The sequence below is a fragment of the Medicago truncatula genome, chromosome 8, assembly GCF_003473485.1.
Source record: "Medicago truncatula cultivar Jemalong A17 chromosome 8, MtrunA17r5.0-ANR, whole genome shotgun sequence".
Taxonomy (NCBI): domain Eukaryota; kingdom Viridiplantae; phylum Streptophyta; class Magnoliopsida; order Fabales; family Fabaceae; genus Medicago; species Medicago truncatula.
This window is the reverse complement of record NC_053049.1, coordinates 40,965,691-40,981,456: the sequence shown is the minus strand read 5'-3', so window position 1 is coordinate 40,981,456 and position 15,766 is coordinate 40,965,691. Positions and strand designations below refer to the sequence as shown.

Below are 15,766 nucleotides of genomic sequence, written 5' to 3'. Positions count from 1 at the left end.
GAATTTCTAACATTGACTTCATTTCACACGTCACCGCTCATCGTTCCTCTAGTCCAATCTCATATCGTCACTTCTCTAACTCATTCTCATATCATCGCAAATCTCATGCAATTTATCTTCGGACAAACCCGATTATGTTTTCGTATTGTCATGTACTTGTTGAACCCAAATCTCATCAAATTTGATCGAATTCGTAGACATATTTAAATTTAAAAATTGGTTCGATCTAATGTGAATACCATATTCAGATCACATAAACCCGACTTAATCCGTTCTTTTTTTACCCTTAATATTCATATATTAATATCATAACAGCTACACCCAAATTATTATTACTATTATTATTATTATTATTATATGAAAAGACAGATATTGATATCATAATGATTGCACCCAAATGAACGTGTAAGGATGTAACATTACAAGCAAAGCATAACAAATGTAATTTATCTAACAAAAGTACAAAAACTCTGAATAAATTAAAATTAATCACCAAAACAGAACTTACTTCCCCATAATACTACTTTCATGGAGCCACCCAAAACAACACATCACAAGGCCCAAACAAACTTATTCTCTTGAGACAAGATCAGTCACCTTGATTCAAACAAACAGAACCGTAGGAAAAACTGATACTTAATTTAAGGAAACAGCTTCTGCATGATTCAACTAATATGAAAAGAGCAACTGGTATGAAATTTGCAAGGCACGCATATAAAAGTTGAATACATTATTGATACTTAAACTCTAGTATAAAAATCAAGCAGCATTGATGGCAATTTTCACACCAGAACCGCAGTGACCTGGAAAATTGCACATGAAGTAGTTTTGTCCCTTAGCAAGCCTGACCCGATCCTTCCCTGACCGATACACTTTAGATCCCCTTCTTGGAGTACTGCACTTATCATACACTTCTTTGGTTACTGCCACCACATTGTGAGTCCCTTGCCTATAGTTGAACACTGCACAAACATATGAAAAATTATATTTACACTCAAGAAATTGGATAATTATTAAAAGAGTCGTATAAAAAAATATCTTCTGTGTTATATTTTTTTTATTAGAATAATATTAAGATGCTTGACATAAAAGAAAAGAATAATGTTATTAACCATAATATTAAGAGGAAGCATTGAAATATGGATAGTGCCATATATATATATGGATTTGCTAAAACACACCCACTAGTTTTTATGTGGGAGTGTTTTAGCAAGCTACATCTTAAGGTGTATTTAACTACTTTTTAGTTAGGCTTAAATATGTAAAAGGTCCCTGTAATTTAGCGTGTTTTTGTTTTTAGTCTCTGTAAGTTTTTTTTTTCTAAAACAACCCTTGTAATTTCGAAACCTTTTGGAAATCATCCCTGACGTCAGGTTCCGTCAACAAAAAAGCATTGTTGGGTAACAGAGACACACGTGGCAGTTTCTGAGTTGGCAAAAGTTGCTGACGAAATGTTCATAGGGACGAAAACCAAAAACGCAAATGTTCATAGGGACGAAATTGAAAAAATGTAAATATCAAAATTTCAAATTTAAAAACAAGATGATCTTCTTCATCATCCCTCTTTTTTCTCTTGTTCATCTCCCTTCCCTTCCAATTTCTTTATCTCCCTAGAAAAAACTCATCCCCTCGTGGCAATGTCTTCTCATTCCAATTGTGAATCTCCCTTCCCTTGCAACAGCTTTTGAGGCTACTCAATCTCAACCAAATGTGAATTCAGTTTTGACAAACACACCCAATTACTATACTTAAAACAATTAAGTGATTCTGCATCTTTTGAAGCAGTTTTATTTATGTATATAACTTTATTACAAATTATCTTATTATTAAGTTTAATTACTATATTATAGAATTGTGTTTTCCATAGCTTTTCTGCTATGTGACAGTCAAACAACAATGTGGCAACTGCCTCCGTACAAACCTCTACACAAACTCAATCACATAACATTGGGGATACTGCCTCTGCATAGACTCAATTACCCACCAATGAGGCAGCCTAAACAATAAATTAAACATATTAAGCTTTTAATTAAATTAAACTTTGTTAAAATTATACAACAAACATAGTATTATAACAACGAACTCACCGTAAAGGTTGGACATTTTCAATATCTCCTTTTAGGGTTTTCATTTAAATTGGAGATGAACATCCTTATGATTTTGGAGATGATGTATTAGCAATGGAACGAGAAGACATTGCCACGAGGGGGTGAATTTTTTCTAGGGAGATAAAGAAATTGGCAGGAAAAGGAGATGTAGAAGAGAAAAAATAAGGATGAAGAAGAAGAAGAATATATTGTTTTTAAATTTGAAATTTTGACATTTACGTTTTTTTCAATTTCATCCCTATGAACATTTGCGTTTTTGGTTTTCGTCCTTATGAACATTTCGTTAGCAACTTTTGCCAACCCAGAAACTGCCACGTGTACCTCCGTTATCCACCAATGCTTTTTTGTTAACGGAATCTGACGGCAAGGATGATTTCCAAAAGGTTTCGAAATTACAAGGGTTGTTTTAGAAGAAAAAAAACTTACAGGGACTAAAACCAAAAACACGCTAAATTACAGGGACCTTTTACATATTTAAGCCTTTTAGTTATAACTTGCTAAAACACACCTTCTAAAAAATAAGTGGGTGTATCCTAGCAAATGCGTATAGGAGTTGCTAACATACACCCACTTATATTTTAGAAGGTGTGTTTTAGCAACATTCACCTTAAGATGTGTATTTAACAACTTTTTAGTTATATCTTTACTAAAACACACCTTAATAAAAACTAGTAGGTGTGTCCTAGAAAACCCCATATATATATATATATATATATATATATATATATATATATATATATGACTTTTTTTAATCAAGGCAGAGAGAGTAAAGACTTCCCTAGAAAAAACAAGGAGATGTGTTGGGGGGGGGGGGGTCACCAATATGGCCCTCATGTCGAATAGTATTAGGACAAAATAGCATCTTTGTATTTTTTTTTTGTACGTTTTCAGTTCTTAGGAGAAAGGGACTTTGATCATTTTAAATTTGATTGAAATGTAAGTAAAGTTTGACAAATAATTATTATAGATTTATGGTCACGATTGTATTAGAGTAAAATTTAATAATTCTCTAGTGATTGGAAGATACATACCAAGTGTGTCACCAGCCCTAAATCGTTTTCCTCGAGACCACCCAACCGTGTTAAAGGTCCAACCTACAGTACCTCCAACATTGTAGGTAGCAGCATGAACAAGCTCAGAGTTAAGAACAAAAAAGCAGACTAGTAGAACCACCACACTGCCTCTTCCCAGAGCCATGTTTTCTCTACTAGTACTTGCTAGAAAGCTGTGAAAGAAAGGGATTTGGATGTAAGAAAATTTGGAATAATGTGGTAAGGTTTTATAATTGAGGAATGAGTGAAGAGGTCTGCAAGAAATCTTATGGGAAGTTGGTTAGATAGTAGATACCATAGACGTGGGTCTGCCCAAAATATTCAATCCGTAATGATTCTTGAGATGTATGATTTTTAGCACAAGTTGTAATTGATAATTAAGGTACTATCAATTTATGATAATACTAGTATTATGATAGTGGTTCAAGTTAAACTCCACCAGTTCTAAATTGTCGATAGTACATTTGACTTTAAATTTGGTTTCATGGCACCAGCTTCGCACGTATGCCTGAGTGCTAACCCATTTCCTAAGATGGAACTCAACTAACAGCATATGTCAACCTCCCATGGCATAATTTTTCTTTGAAATGTCCTACAAGAAAGTACATTAATAGATGGTGATGTCATGGTTGACCTGGACTTATATTGTTATATAGTATTTCTCATTTTACTATTTTTTTCTGTAAAAAAATACTTATATGATCACAATCTCATAAAAATTATTTAAACACATATTTATTTATGCGTGTCTAAATGAGTTTTAGTTAGGTTTATGAACAAGCAAGTGTGACTCTACTACAAGAGTTTTTGGACATTTTGCTCGTTCACAATGGTTTCATAAATTTAAAAAGGTATAAGCAAAATAAAATACGAGGATAATAATCATGAAGGAGAAGTTGAGTATGATGATGAGGTAGATGATGAACCTCGATCTTATGGATGAAGATGCGTTGTCTAATTTTGATCAATATCTTGCTTTTTTTCCATTTAAAAAAATGACAAAATTTACATACAATTCTTTATATGCTTTTTCAAATGGTTCTTAACTAAAAATACAATATATTTTTTTTAATATAACAAACTCTAAAAAAATTATAGATTTGCTAAAATCACAGTGAACTTAGTTAAAAACCATAATAATAATAACTTAAGGAATTGTACCTAAGTTTTTCCTTAAAAAAAAATATATTTTTTTTCTTGCTAATGCAAGCAATATTTAAGAAAGCAATGCATTTTGCTGCCAATGTAAGCAATATTTTAATTTGAAGTTGGTTTGGCATCATCAGGTTCGTTCCTTTGAAGGTGTCGGTGTTTCTTTGGCGGCTCATTCATGATCATTTACCAACCAAAGATAATTTAGCAATTCGCGGGGTTATACCAACATCAGCGTCTTATTGTGTTTCAGGATGTGGCCACGTTGAAACAGCCGAACACTTATTTCTTAATTGCACAACTTTTGCATCGTTACGGCAGCATATGCGTGAATGGATTGGTTTTGTGGGGGTCGATTCTAATAATATTTCCGATCATTTGTTGCAATTTACATTGATGACAGGTCCTGGTAAAGTTAAACGTTCATTCCTGCAGCTAATTTGGCTTCTGTGTACTTGGGTTGTACGGAACGAACGATACAACCGGTTGTTCAATAATGTTGTAACTGTAGTCCCCCGTCTGTTAGACAAGGTTAAATTGTTGTCTCTAGGGTGGCTTAAAGCCAAAAATGTAATGTTTGTTTTTGGCACGCGTGATGGTCAAGCCCTTTTGCTTGTTTGGGCATTGGCTAAACACTTGTATGCCCACCTTCCATTACTGACTTACTCTATTGTACTGCAGTAGTTTTCTAGGCACACCTTGTGCTTATAATCTACTTTTTGTTTGGTTATATAATTCAATTTTGGCTTGTTCAAAAAATAATTAAAATAAAAAATATGACAATGAAGTTAAAAGGTTTAGGGGAAGAATGATGGTGTATGTTATAATTTTTATGCATAAATTTAAGTATATATTTAAAATTAAATACACTTCAAAGATTATTTAAAATTAAATAATTATGAATTTTTATGATCAATAAGTGTAAGCCACTTGATGCTTATAAGAGATATTAGACATGAGAGCAAAACTCGCGCGTGTCCATAGTTAACCATCCAAACCCATTTCTTGCTTTGATTAGGTATGAGTATGAATTTGAGTTTTCCTCGATTTCAAGACATATGTATGGAACGGGTAGCAGGATATAGGTAACCACCCCGAACCCATACCCAAATTTGTCACGTAAAAAATTGATATTTTGGGTATATGTTGATATGTCATTTTTTTAGAGGGTTGATATGTCATTGTTATCCGATTTATAAAAGTAAAGCATATTGCTGGATAACGTATACAACACTACCATTGGGGCTAGAAAAAAACTTTTGTTTATATAAAAAAAAAACATTCAATACAGGGACATGACATGGAAACACGAACCTCTCAAAACGTGAATGAGATTCAATTTCTTATCTCATTGACTATGAGTAAGGTAATGGATAAATATACGAGAGTTGAGATTGGGAACAGGGAAGGTGAAATTCGTACACACCCGGCCCTATTGCCATGCCTAAGAGATATCTTTATACTAACAATTTAGAGTTTTTAGAAATAGTCTATTTTAAATTCCTTTCCTCTAAGGATGTCCACCTCATCAAAAGCCTACTTGGCATATGTTCCCAAAATTCCTCCTAATTTTTAATACAAGCTTAATAATTTTAATTATTATTAAAAACCGTTTTTTATTTAACATTAAATTGTATATAAAGTAAATAGTTGGTTACAATCAGATAATGATTAATATAATTACTGTTTCGATTAAAATTTATATTTTACAATAAAAATTTGAACGTTACAAATCAAATAACTATTAATCTAATTAGTATTCAATTAACATTTATATGTAACATTCAAAATTTGGTTGGTTACAAAATTATAATAAATAAACTGAATAAATTATATTTTGAATTTTGGGACGTTACACTAAGGCATTAACCTACTAATTAAAAAATTAATTGTATTAATTAGTTTTTAAGGTTATATAATTAATTTTTGTTTGTTACAAAACTATATTACATAATTATTTATAAGATATTAATAAATATTAAATTAAAATTCAAATGTTATGAAGTTAATTTTTTGTACGTTACATGAAATATAATTTAATCGTTTAATGCACGTTTTATAATATTAAAGACGTTGATAATATTAATTTTAAAACGGTTAAATTGATAATTAATTTATATTAACCGTTATGGTACTATTTTTCTATATAAATAGTGGAGATTTTGGATATGAGTACACAACAATCACAAAATATAGTTCTTCGTTTTCTGTTCTTTGGTGCTCTGATATCTATATTCTAAACTATTTCTGTAATTTTTCTATTGCAAGTGAAAATGTCTACGAAACACGACTTCATCTCTAATGTTTCGCCAAGAAAACAATCGTGGACATTGGTTGTGAGGGTTGTTCGTGCTTGGTTTGGTCAAGACTACAAAAATAAAAAACTACCATTTTCCATGGAGTTTGTTCTAATAGATCGAAAGGTACCTTTTTCATATCGTTTTTCTTTTTTGTTTTTTTAGTATTTTTTTGTTTAAAGTATAGTGTTCTCATCTTTTTTATCTAGGGTGATCAAATTGGTGCGTCTATACGAAGAACATTGATCTACAAGTTCAAGGAGCAACTCCAAGAGGGAATGGTGTTCACGATTTCCTCATTTGATGTTGCTAGCAACAGTGGTTCGTATCGACCATCACACAACGAATACAAACTGAATTTCACAATCAACACAAAAGTCAAACTATCTAAAACTATTTTGGTCCCAATAAACGTGTATTCGTTTACACCTGCACCTGATGTTTTCAATGAATCTTACGACAACAACTACTTAGTTGGTAAGTGACTATAATTTTCTTCATGTAGATTTTTTAAAATATTATTTTTGCTTACAAAAATAACACAATAATTTATATATTGAATTAATAAAATGTTTTGTTTAATATGATTCAATTGTACGTTATATTCTTTTAATAATAAATAGTAATTTGATCGAAATTTTAATGTGTGTTATATATGCAGATGTAATTGGAGTCATAATTGGAGTTGGAGTTGAAAGAGAGTACGAAAGAGAAGGTACAAAAACTAAAATGAATGTCATTGAATTGGATTCAAATGGGTAGGTTTGATTTTTTATTTTTTGTAATTGTAATTTTTTTAAGACCTATTTTATAGTATTTTTATTAATATTTGTATAATCTTTGACAATTTTAAATAGGTACCGTTTTAAATGTACTCTTTTTGGAGAGTATGTTGAAGAGTTGAACTCTCTCCTATCGTCCGATGAATCTCAAAATGTTGTTGTAGCCATTATGTTGACAAAAGTTAAATTGTTTCAAGGTAATAATTTATGACTAGCAATTGTGATTGTTTGTTTATACGAATATATATACTTGATTCATATACTTTTGAATCTTAATGATAGGAAAACCAGCATTGCAAAATGCACTTTCTTCCACTAGAATCACATTCAATCCTGAAATTGGTGAAACAAAGGAACTAAGGAAAAGGTATATATATATTTTTTAATATAACATTTTTTTTTCTTAAGTTATAATATTATTGATTGATACTTTTTATTATAGCTTTCTTAGTGGAGTAAATAGTCAATTTCCCCCCTGAAATTGTAAGTTTCATCAATTACCCCCTGAGATTAACAAAACTTCAATTACCCCCCTGAAATTTCACAACGTTAGTTAATTTACCCCCTCCGTCAAATTTTTCTGTTAGTGAACATGACGTTTTGCAAATACCCCCCTGAAGTTTTGCACTTATGTGCAAAATGCCCCCCAAACTTAAAAATTTATATTATTTTTTTCTTAAAAACAAACAATTAATAGTTAAATATTAAAGCTAACTATTAATTTTGGAGTTTGGAAAAACTACATACATATTTACATCAAAATAGGGAAAAATGTGTATTTTTAAAGTGACAATAATGGTTATTTCTAATAGACAAATTATTATTTTTAGAGGTTTATAAACAAATTAATAATCAGATTTAAATTTATATTTTCTCCTTCACCATCTTAGTCTTTTAACTCCTCCAACTCCTTCAACAATTTGCTCAAACCATTTAAACTACACAACCCCCAATATTAATCCACAAATCATCCCATTATTGTCACTTTAAAAAATACATATTTTTCCCCATTTTGGAGCCTATTTTGATGTATATATGCATATAGTTTTCCCAAATTCCAAAATTAATAGTTAGTTTTAATATTTAACTATTAATTGTTTGTTTTTAAGAAAAAAATAATATAAATTTTTAAGTTTGGGGGGCATTTTGCACATAAGTGCAAAACTTCAGGAGGGTATTTGCAAAACGTCATGTTCACTAACAGAAAAATTTGACGGAGAGGGTAAATTGACTAACGTTGTGAAATTTCAGGGGGGTAATTGAAGTTTTGTTAATTTCAGGGGGTAATTGATGAAACTTACAATTTCAGGAGGGAAATTGACTATTTACTCTTTCTTAGTGCAAATACAAATTCTCCTGCATCGGGATTGATCCAGTTACCAAATTCATCTCGCATACCTGTAAATGAGGAGTTTCTCTTACTTACTCCTAGAACCACTATTGAGGAGTTGAAGAATGTTAATAAGGTTTTTTTTTTATTTTTTATTACAGGTCTATTTTGGTAAAGTTTGTACACCATTTGGTATAATGTTATTTTGTATGGTGATGTAGGGCACCTCTTTTATTCTCTTGGGAATTTCAATTTTCAATTGAACAAATTGTTTTTGTTGCATGTATTGACACTTCAATAAAAAAAAAAAAAAGTTTTCATATTTACAATTTACTTATGTCTTAAACTTTACACAAATTCTAAAGTAAATACAAAAATTAAGTTTTCCTAAGTGTGAATAATTAGCGATAACCTATTATTTTAAAAATATTGTTTTTATGTTTTAAACTTATTTTTTGTTCACAAATATAAAACCAAACATGATTTGTTAATGCTTTTTTTATATTCAAAATTTAACATAAAAATTCATTTTTTTTTAATGAAATACAAAATATACATATATTTATGAGGTAAATTTTATTCAAAAATGTGCTTATTTTGATAAATTAAAAAAATAATGTCAATGAATATTATTTATGAAACCAATTAAAATAATAGATGTAACTAAAATTTTGAATTTAGGTTTTTATTTTATTTATAATTGCGATCATAGAGATCATTGTGATTAAATAAAAAATTAATATTTTTATTAAGAGTGAAAAATTAAAACATAGGTAATCATACCCATTTGATATATTGAATGACTGATAAACCAAAGCTAACCATAGGTAATCATATCCATTTACTAATTAGTTAATTTTTTAGAAATATATTAATTATTTATAGTATTTTTATCTTTTGGGTTTAATTGTACTTTTGTTGATTATTTTATCACTCTTACAAAAATAGTCATCTATAAAATTTAACTTTTTGATCTCAATAAATGATTATTTATTGTTCAATTTTAAATACGAAGATAAAATACCACATAACGCCAAAATTATGGATAAAAATAAACAAAAACAATAATATTTAAAAAATCTGTTAAAATTTAAATCATATTAAAAAAATTTAAATAAAATGTATCCCGTGTTTGGCACGGGGCGTTACACCAGTTATTTACATGTTGGGGTTCAAATCCAAATTATCCAACCCTAAATCCAGCGTCGTTTTCCATCTTTATACTCACATCCTCAACTATCTCCTCCCCGAGTAACTATCTCTTTTCTTCTCTTCAATCTTCACTTCACACGCTTCCTTTCTATTCTCTTTTTCACAATGCGTTTCTCTCTTTCATTTCTCACAGGGAATACGACGAACAGCTTGAGTTCAATGCCCTAGAGCATCTTGAGAATCCCGATCTTCACGTTGGAGCGGTTCCTGTTATTAAGCTGTACAACAAGATCATAGAAATGCTTAATGCTCTTGAATGTCCTCAGAAATATTCATTCAACTTTGCTGATCTTCTCAAACCTGATCCTCGTCGAACTGAGTTTTTCCTCGGTGCACTTCTCAGTTTCTGCATCCATTGGTTACTCTCACTTCTTCAACCACTTCTGTAAAATCATCACATAAGCAAATAATGTGATACTCCCTTCGTTCACAGTTATAAGCAAAAATTCACTTTTTTTAGATTACACAATGAATCTGAAAAGGTAAATTTTTGCTTATAAGTGACCGGACCGAGTAAGCAAAAAGAGAAGAAGAAGAAAAAAAAAAAACTGAAACATGACCTAATTGTCTGTTTTATAATATCAGGAATGAGATGATGAATTCCACATCACCAATTATTGAAGAAATCAACACTTTGGAAGACGAGAGAGCCAAGATTGAAGAGGATAGGATTATGCAGGTTTAGATTACACTCATAACAATAAAATTTTTATTTTTTTTAGATATAATTTAATGTGTGTGTTGGTACTGGTATTTCATTGATTGATTGATTTTCATTATGTTATAGTTGACATTGGCGATTGACGAATGCAAGGAAGCGAGGGGAAGGGAGATGCCTTATGTTCAGGAGGTCGATGCACATGTGAAAGAGCTGCGTCAAAATATTGCAAACCTGAACAACAAACAAATGTCGTTGAGGACTGATTTAAAGAAGTTGAAGGAGAAAACTGTGGAAATGGATGATAAGGTGAGTTTGTTGTTGTCTGATGGAATACAATCTTAATATGCTTTGACCAATAATAGAAACTTAGCAAGTTAGCATGATGAGTTACATAGTCTTACTTGATATTGAGGTTTTCGAATAGTATATGTAATAGATTTCATTAGAGGGATAAAAGTCTACGTGAGCAATTCATGTGGGATTAGGACATTGAACCTTTGGATTAGTAGATGAGAAGCTTGTGTGAATAGTTTATGTTGGATATGTAACTTGCACATATATTGCAAGCTGCAGTTTTGGAAGGTGTTCACTATTAATTTTTTTGTCTGGTAACAATCAACAATTAAAGCTTAACCGGATTAGTTCATTGTATATTAATTCTTGTGCTGGTTTTGGTGATATATTATTTTACTTGATGACAACTTCTATTTTCCTTTTGTCACTCCAGATTTCTGATGCTGAATATAGACTGATACAAAGTGTTCAAGAGAATGCAAATCTACATTCAAAAATTGTTCAGTCGCCTGATAAAGTACAGGTATCTTTTTCATTTGATTAGCTCCAATCATTAGAATCAGTTGCCAATATTTTTTTTCCATGTTAGTTTTTTGTCTATTCTATACATTTAAAAAAAATATAGCCTATTCTGTTCTCAAAATCAAACTTATTACATTCTTTCTAGTTGGTACACAATGTAATGTACTTTGATTTCTCCACCCTATCTGCCTGTGCGAATATTGTATTTGTGTTTTATTGGACTGTGCTTACTTTTGTGTTTTTACCACATTGGAAAACGTTGGTAGTTTGAAATAATGTCTCTTTTCCTTTAAATCAATGCATGCTCATTTGATACCTTTTTTACTGAATGTCCTGTGAAGGCTGAATTGATGATATCATATATGAAAAATGGCGGTGGAGATTATTTTGAAGATGTTTGTAAGTTTGATAATTGAGTTGAAAAGAAATTGTAGAAACTAAATCGGAAGCAGGTGGAAACTAGAGAGACTAAAATTTATTTTAGCAAATAAAAATATTATCACTGTTAAGATGATAAAAAACTGCATGCTTATATTATATTTTCTTCCTGCGTAGATATAGGATTTTATTTTCTGTCTCTACCTATTTAAATTTGCTTGTCTTGCATAAAGAGGGCTTTGGAGGAAAAGAAATTAGCTCGAGAGAAGGCAAGAAATGCTGAAAGGTTAGTCATGCACAATTTCCACAAGAAGACTGCCCTTGTTGAAGTTTATGCCAAGGTATGTTGTCACCGGATATGACTCCCTCCATTCCAAAATATGGTGTTTTTAGAATTTTATTTGTTTCAATATCAAAACACTGGGTACTTTAAATATCCATGAGGTATGATTTATCTTTGTTTCCTAATTATTCCCTTGATATAAATAAGATGATATGTTTTTATGATTGGTGGGGCCATCGGCCAAACTGCGTTGGACTTATGCAAATTGAATTTTCCCTTGTAATGGGGCTTAAAGAATAAACATGAACATAAAATTGAATAATTAGAGTACTGAGTACCTAATCTGCTTAATAGAATTTACTTAATATACTTAATAGATACTGTGTCCATTTACTTAATAGATGTTGTCACTCAATTTTCAACATTATTTATATTGGTTAAAAATATCTGATTACACTGATACTGTAGCCATTTACTCATTCCAGAAAATTATCTATATCTCTTTGGGTTTATGACTTTTTTCATAACATAATGTTTTGTCATAGATAATATAGATCACTTTATCAAATCCTTTTCAGGTATACAAGAAAATGTCGAATCACTACAAGAAGGTGCAGGCTATATAAGAACAGGTATTCCCTGTCCTCTTGTTATTTGACCCGTGCTCCTTTGTTTAGCACGATGATTGAAATTTTTGTAATGAATTTTCCCCTGTATATCAAAAAAGGAAAAACTTTTTATTTTTGGATTTGAACGGAGCACATGATGGAAATGTTGTATTAGAGATATGAGATATTCTACTATGATCTGTGGGCTTTTTCTTCATTCAAAGATAGTTTTTTTGCAAAACCTCTCGTTTGATTCTTTAGACCTTCCTATAGGCCTATTCAGCTAAATCTATTGAAAAGGGTCATAAAGCATTAAAGGCTAAACTTGATGAAGAAGAAGTTATGGATAAGTCCCTTGAGGTCAACTTTGTTGAAAGGCAAAGTTATAGTAAATTCTTGTGCAAACACGCAATGCTGGTATTCCATTTCCAAATGGTGTTCGCTAATTACCTTTCACTGAGGCATGATTTTTATCATGTTGTTGTTGTTGCTGTTGCTATTGCTGTTGCTGTTGTTGTAAACAATTTTACTAATCTTGTAAAACTGTTTAATATGTATTCTGAAACTATTTGGCAAAGAGCTGTGACATTGAAATAAGAAGGAGACATGTTGAGGCTGAGTATTCAAAGGTATCTTTTATTAATTGGAATATAATCTCTAATGGAAAGTATAAACCCTAAATACACCCATAACTAAAGAAAACGTTACTTCTTATCTCCGTCAACACTGGTTTTGATCTGTGTATGAGAGGGTTTGAAGGGCATGGGTTCAAACCATTCATCCACTAGGTGACTAGTATTCGTTAGGCAATTGTTTGCATTTTATTTCATATTAAGTCATTAAGTTTGATGAAAGAATAAATTGTTATTTTTTGTTTACAATTGACAGGTGGATGCGGTAAATAGTAGAATTACCTTGGCAAAAGAATCTGCAACAAAAAAAGTGGATCAGTTAGATAGTAAATGCGAAGAGATAGAAAAAGAGGTATGTGGCCATTTATCCTATTTTGGAAGCATGTGTGGTCTAAAAATTCTAAGACCCTATTTGGCTTCAAAATTTCAAATTGCAGCCATACCATAATAGGAAAATGGAAATTAGAACTGAGATTCAAAGTTGCTCTATGTCAGTTGCAAGTTGCAACTTTCACATAGATTTTACTTTTTCTGTTTTTTTGGTAAATAGATTATATATTTTTTTACTGTTTATCATGTCAAATGAGCGCGAATCCTTGTTAACCACACTGCAATGTTGATTTTCAATTTTGAGTGATGATTCTTGCATTGTTTATTGTGACAGTGAATGATAAATAATTGACTTATTATGCTTCGATTGTTGCAGTTTCACAAGTATGCTAACTCCATTGCACATGCGATTGAAACTAGGCAAAAGTGCGACCATTAAGTAGCTGGATTTGACAATATGGATTCCATTTAACTATGGACTAAGCTTGCCATCCAATGTTGAGCACGTCATCCAAACTCCGGTAGAAATCGTAGTAATTTTTTATTTCTTACCCTAAGACACACGTGTAAAGTTTTATGACGGTTGTGTTTGTTAGGTGTTCACTTAACAGGCCAGTCAGTGATTGTGGTTCTAAGTGTTTCTCAACTTTATATTTCAAAGGGAAACAAGGTTCTTCTCAGATTTTTAAAGTTTTTAGTAATTGTAAAATAATGTTTAGGAAACAGTGTGTAAATGTAAATAAACAGTGAGTAAAATACGCTCCCCGCTCCTAAAAGATACTAATATTACACTCCCTCCCCGCTTGTTTGAAAATGCACACTCCCCTCACTTGCTAAATAAAATGTAATACAATTTGATCCAATTTTAGATTTTCTGTTAACTTTTCTTAACTTCCGTTAAAACAATTGTCAAACCATGTTTTTATTTTATTTTATTTTATTTCTTTTCGATCCTTTTCCTCCTGCTTGGAACGTGGATTGACTGCAAATCTGCAATTACACTAAAAAAAAGAAACACCGCTGCCTAATTTCTTCCTAATTTTGTCGATAGGGAACATGACAGAACCGGTAACAGAACATCACTGACACTCTCGTATGCTTGAAGAAGTATGGAGAAGGGTAAGAAAGAATTAGGTAGACGGTAAGTTATGGTTGGCTTTATACCTTTTAGTGAAGAATTTAAGTTTTGGTAGTTGGAGTACTCAAGAGATCAATTCAAATATTTTTGATGAAGATGGAAATTTGTAATAGAAATTCAAGCAAAAAGACCTGTATAATTTACGATTCCAATATGCCATTAATCCCTTCACATCAGATAAACTAGTAATTGCGATTATTTTGACAGGGAAAATTTGAGTCATAGCACGTGAGAGAGTATAATATTCTTAGGTAAGTGACGGAAACTATAAAAGACTTAACGGAAAAAGTTAAAAAATGATGAAATGTAACATTTTGTAAATATCAAGAGAGGGGAGTGTGTGTTTGAAACTATGAGGGGAGGGTAGTGGAATATCACCATCTCCCGAGGGGGGGAGGGAGGGGTAATTTTCTCACAAACAATCAAACATTTGTAATTATAGGAAACAATTTTTGGTGTAAACCGGTTTCCTACATGTGGAGACTAATTCCTCGAATTTTGTTGGACCCAAATGAACGTTAAATTATCTATAATAAGAAACTCGTGTCATCTCATCTAAACGCTATTGGATTATAAAAAACAATTTGTAGATTATATCTATTAAAATTCACCAAAAAAGAATTTAAATCTAATAAAAGAATTTTCTCGTTAAAATAAATATGATATTAATAAGTGTAGTTTGATAAGAATCTCTAAAATATAATATTTATTCAAACACAAATCAACTTTACTTTCTATAATAATCTCTAAAATATAATATTCATTCAAATATGCTATATGAAAGTTCTTTATAAATAAACTTTTTTTTATGTAAAAAGTAAAAAAAATTTATGCGAACTGTTTAAAGACCCCTTCAAAAAAAGTGTATTTAAAGAAATACATTAGTATTTTGTAAAACATCACATATACTTCTAATTAATTACATATATAGTATATACTCCCTCAAAAAATCTAATTACATAGATTCCAATTCTAATTTAATATATT

General features: G+C 30.8%; 2 protein-coding genes across 4 annotated transcripts; one reads left to right on the top strand and one right to left on the bottom strand.

The window, feature by feature from the left end:
* Window positions 1-398: 398 nt before the first annotated feature.
* LOC11422621 (basic blue protein) lies at window positions 399-3,527 on the bottom strand. Its single transcript, XM_003629922.4, has 2 exons — window positions 3,140-3,527; window positions 399-962 (listed from the first exon to the last, which is right to left on the bottom strand). The coding sequence occupies exons 1-2, from the start codon at window positions 3,303-3,305 to the stop codon at window positions 760-762; spliced, it is 369 nt and encodes a 122-aa protein (XP_003629970.1). The 5' UTR covers window positions 3,306-3,527; the 3' UTR covers window positions 399-759.
* A 6,355-nt stretch (window positions 3,528-9,882) lies between these two features.
* Window positions 9,883-14,522, top strand: LOC11418022 (kinetochore protein NUF2 homolog). 3 transcript variants are annotated; one of them, XM_024773363.2, is made up of 10 exons: window positions 9,883-9,972; window positions 10,067-10,291; window positions 10,519-10,612; window positions 10,721-10,900; window positions 11,322-11,411; window positions 12,022-12,129; window positions 12,650-12,703; window positions 13,258-13,308; window positions 13,568-13,663; window positions 14,018-14,522. In XM_024773363.2, exons 1-7 carry the CDS (start codon window positions 9,884-9,886, stop codon window positions 12,695-12,697), a joined length of 834 nt encoding a protein of 277 aa, XP_024629131.1. In that variant the 5' UTR covers window position 9,883; the 3' UTR covers window positions 12,698-12,703; window positions 13,258-13,308; window positions 13,568-13,663; window positions 14,018-14,522. The 3 variants fall into 3 exon arrangements, with proteins under 3 accessions (XP_024629131.1, XP_024629130.1, XP_024629129.1); XM_024773362.2 differs by having other exon boundaries at window positions 12,953-13,308; XM_024773361.2 differs by lacking the exon at window positions 13,258-13,308.
* The last annotated feature ends 1,244 nt before the right edge of the window (window positions 14,523-15,766 follow it).

Excerpts from the sequence above, each read along its gene's own strand:
- LOC11422621 (XM_003629922.4), bottom strand. The coding sequence starts at position 3,305 with ATGGCTCTGGGAAGAGGCAGTGTGGTGGTTCTACTAGTCTGCTTTTTT. Across the intron at positions 963-3,139 it reads TAGGGCTGGTGACACACTTG|TGTTCAACTATAGGCAAGGG; the intron begins GTATGTATCTTC and ends ATGTTTGTGCAG.
- LOC11418022 (XM_024773361.2), top strand. The coding sequence starts at position 9,884 with ATGTTGGGGTTCAAATCCAAATTATCCAACCCTAAATCCAGCGTCGTT. Across the intron at positions 10,292-10,518 it reads CTCAGTTTCTGCATCCATTG|GAATGAGATGATGAATTCCA; the intron begins GTTACTCTCACT and ends TTATAATATCAG. Across the intron at positions 12,130-12,649 it reads TTGTTGAAGTTTATGCCAAG|GTATACAAGAAAATGTCGAA; the intron begins GTATGTTGTCAC and ends AATCCTTTTCAG.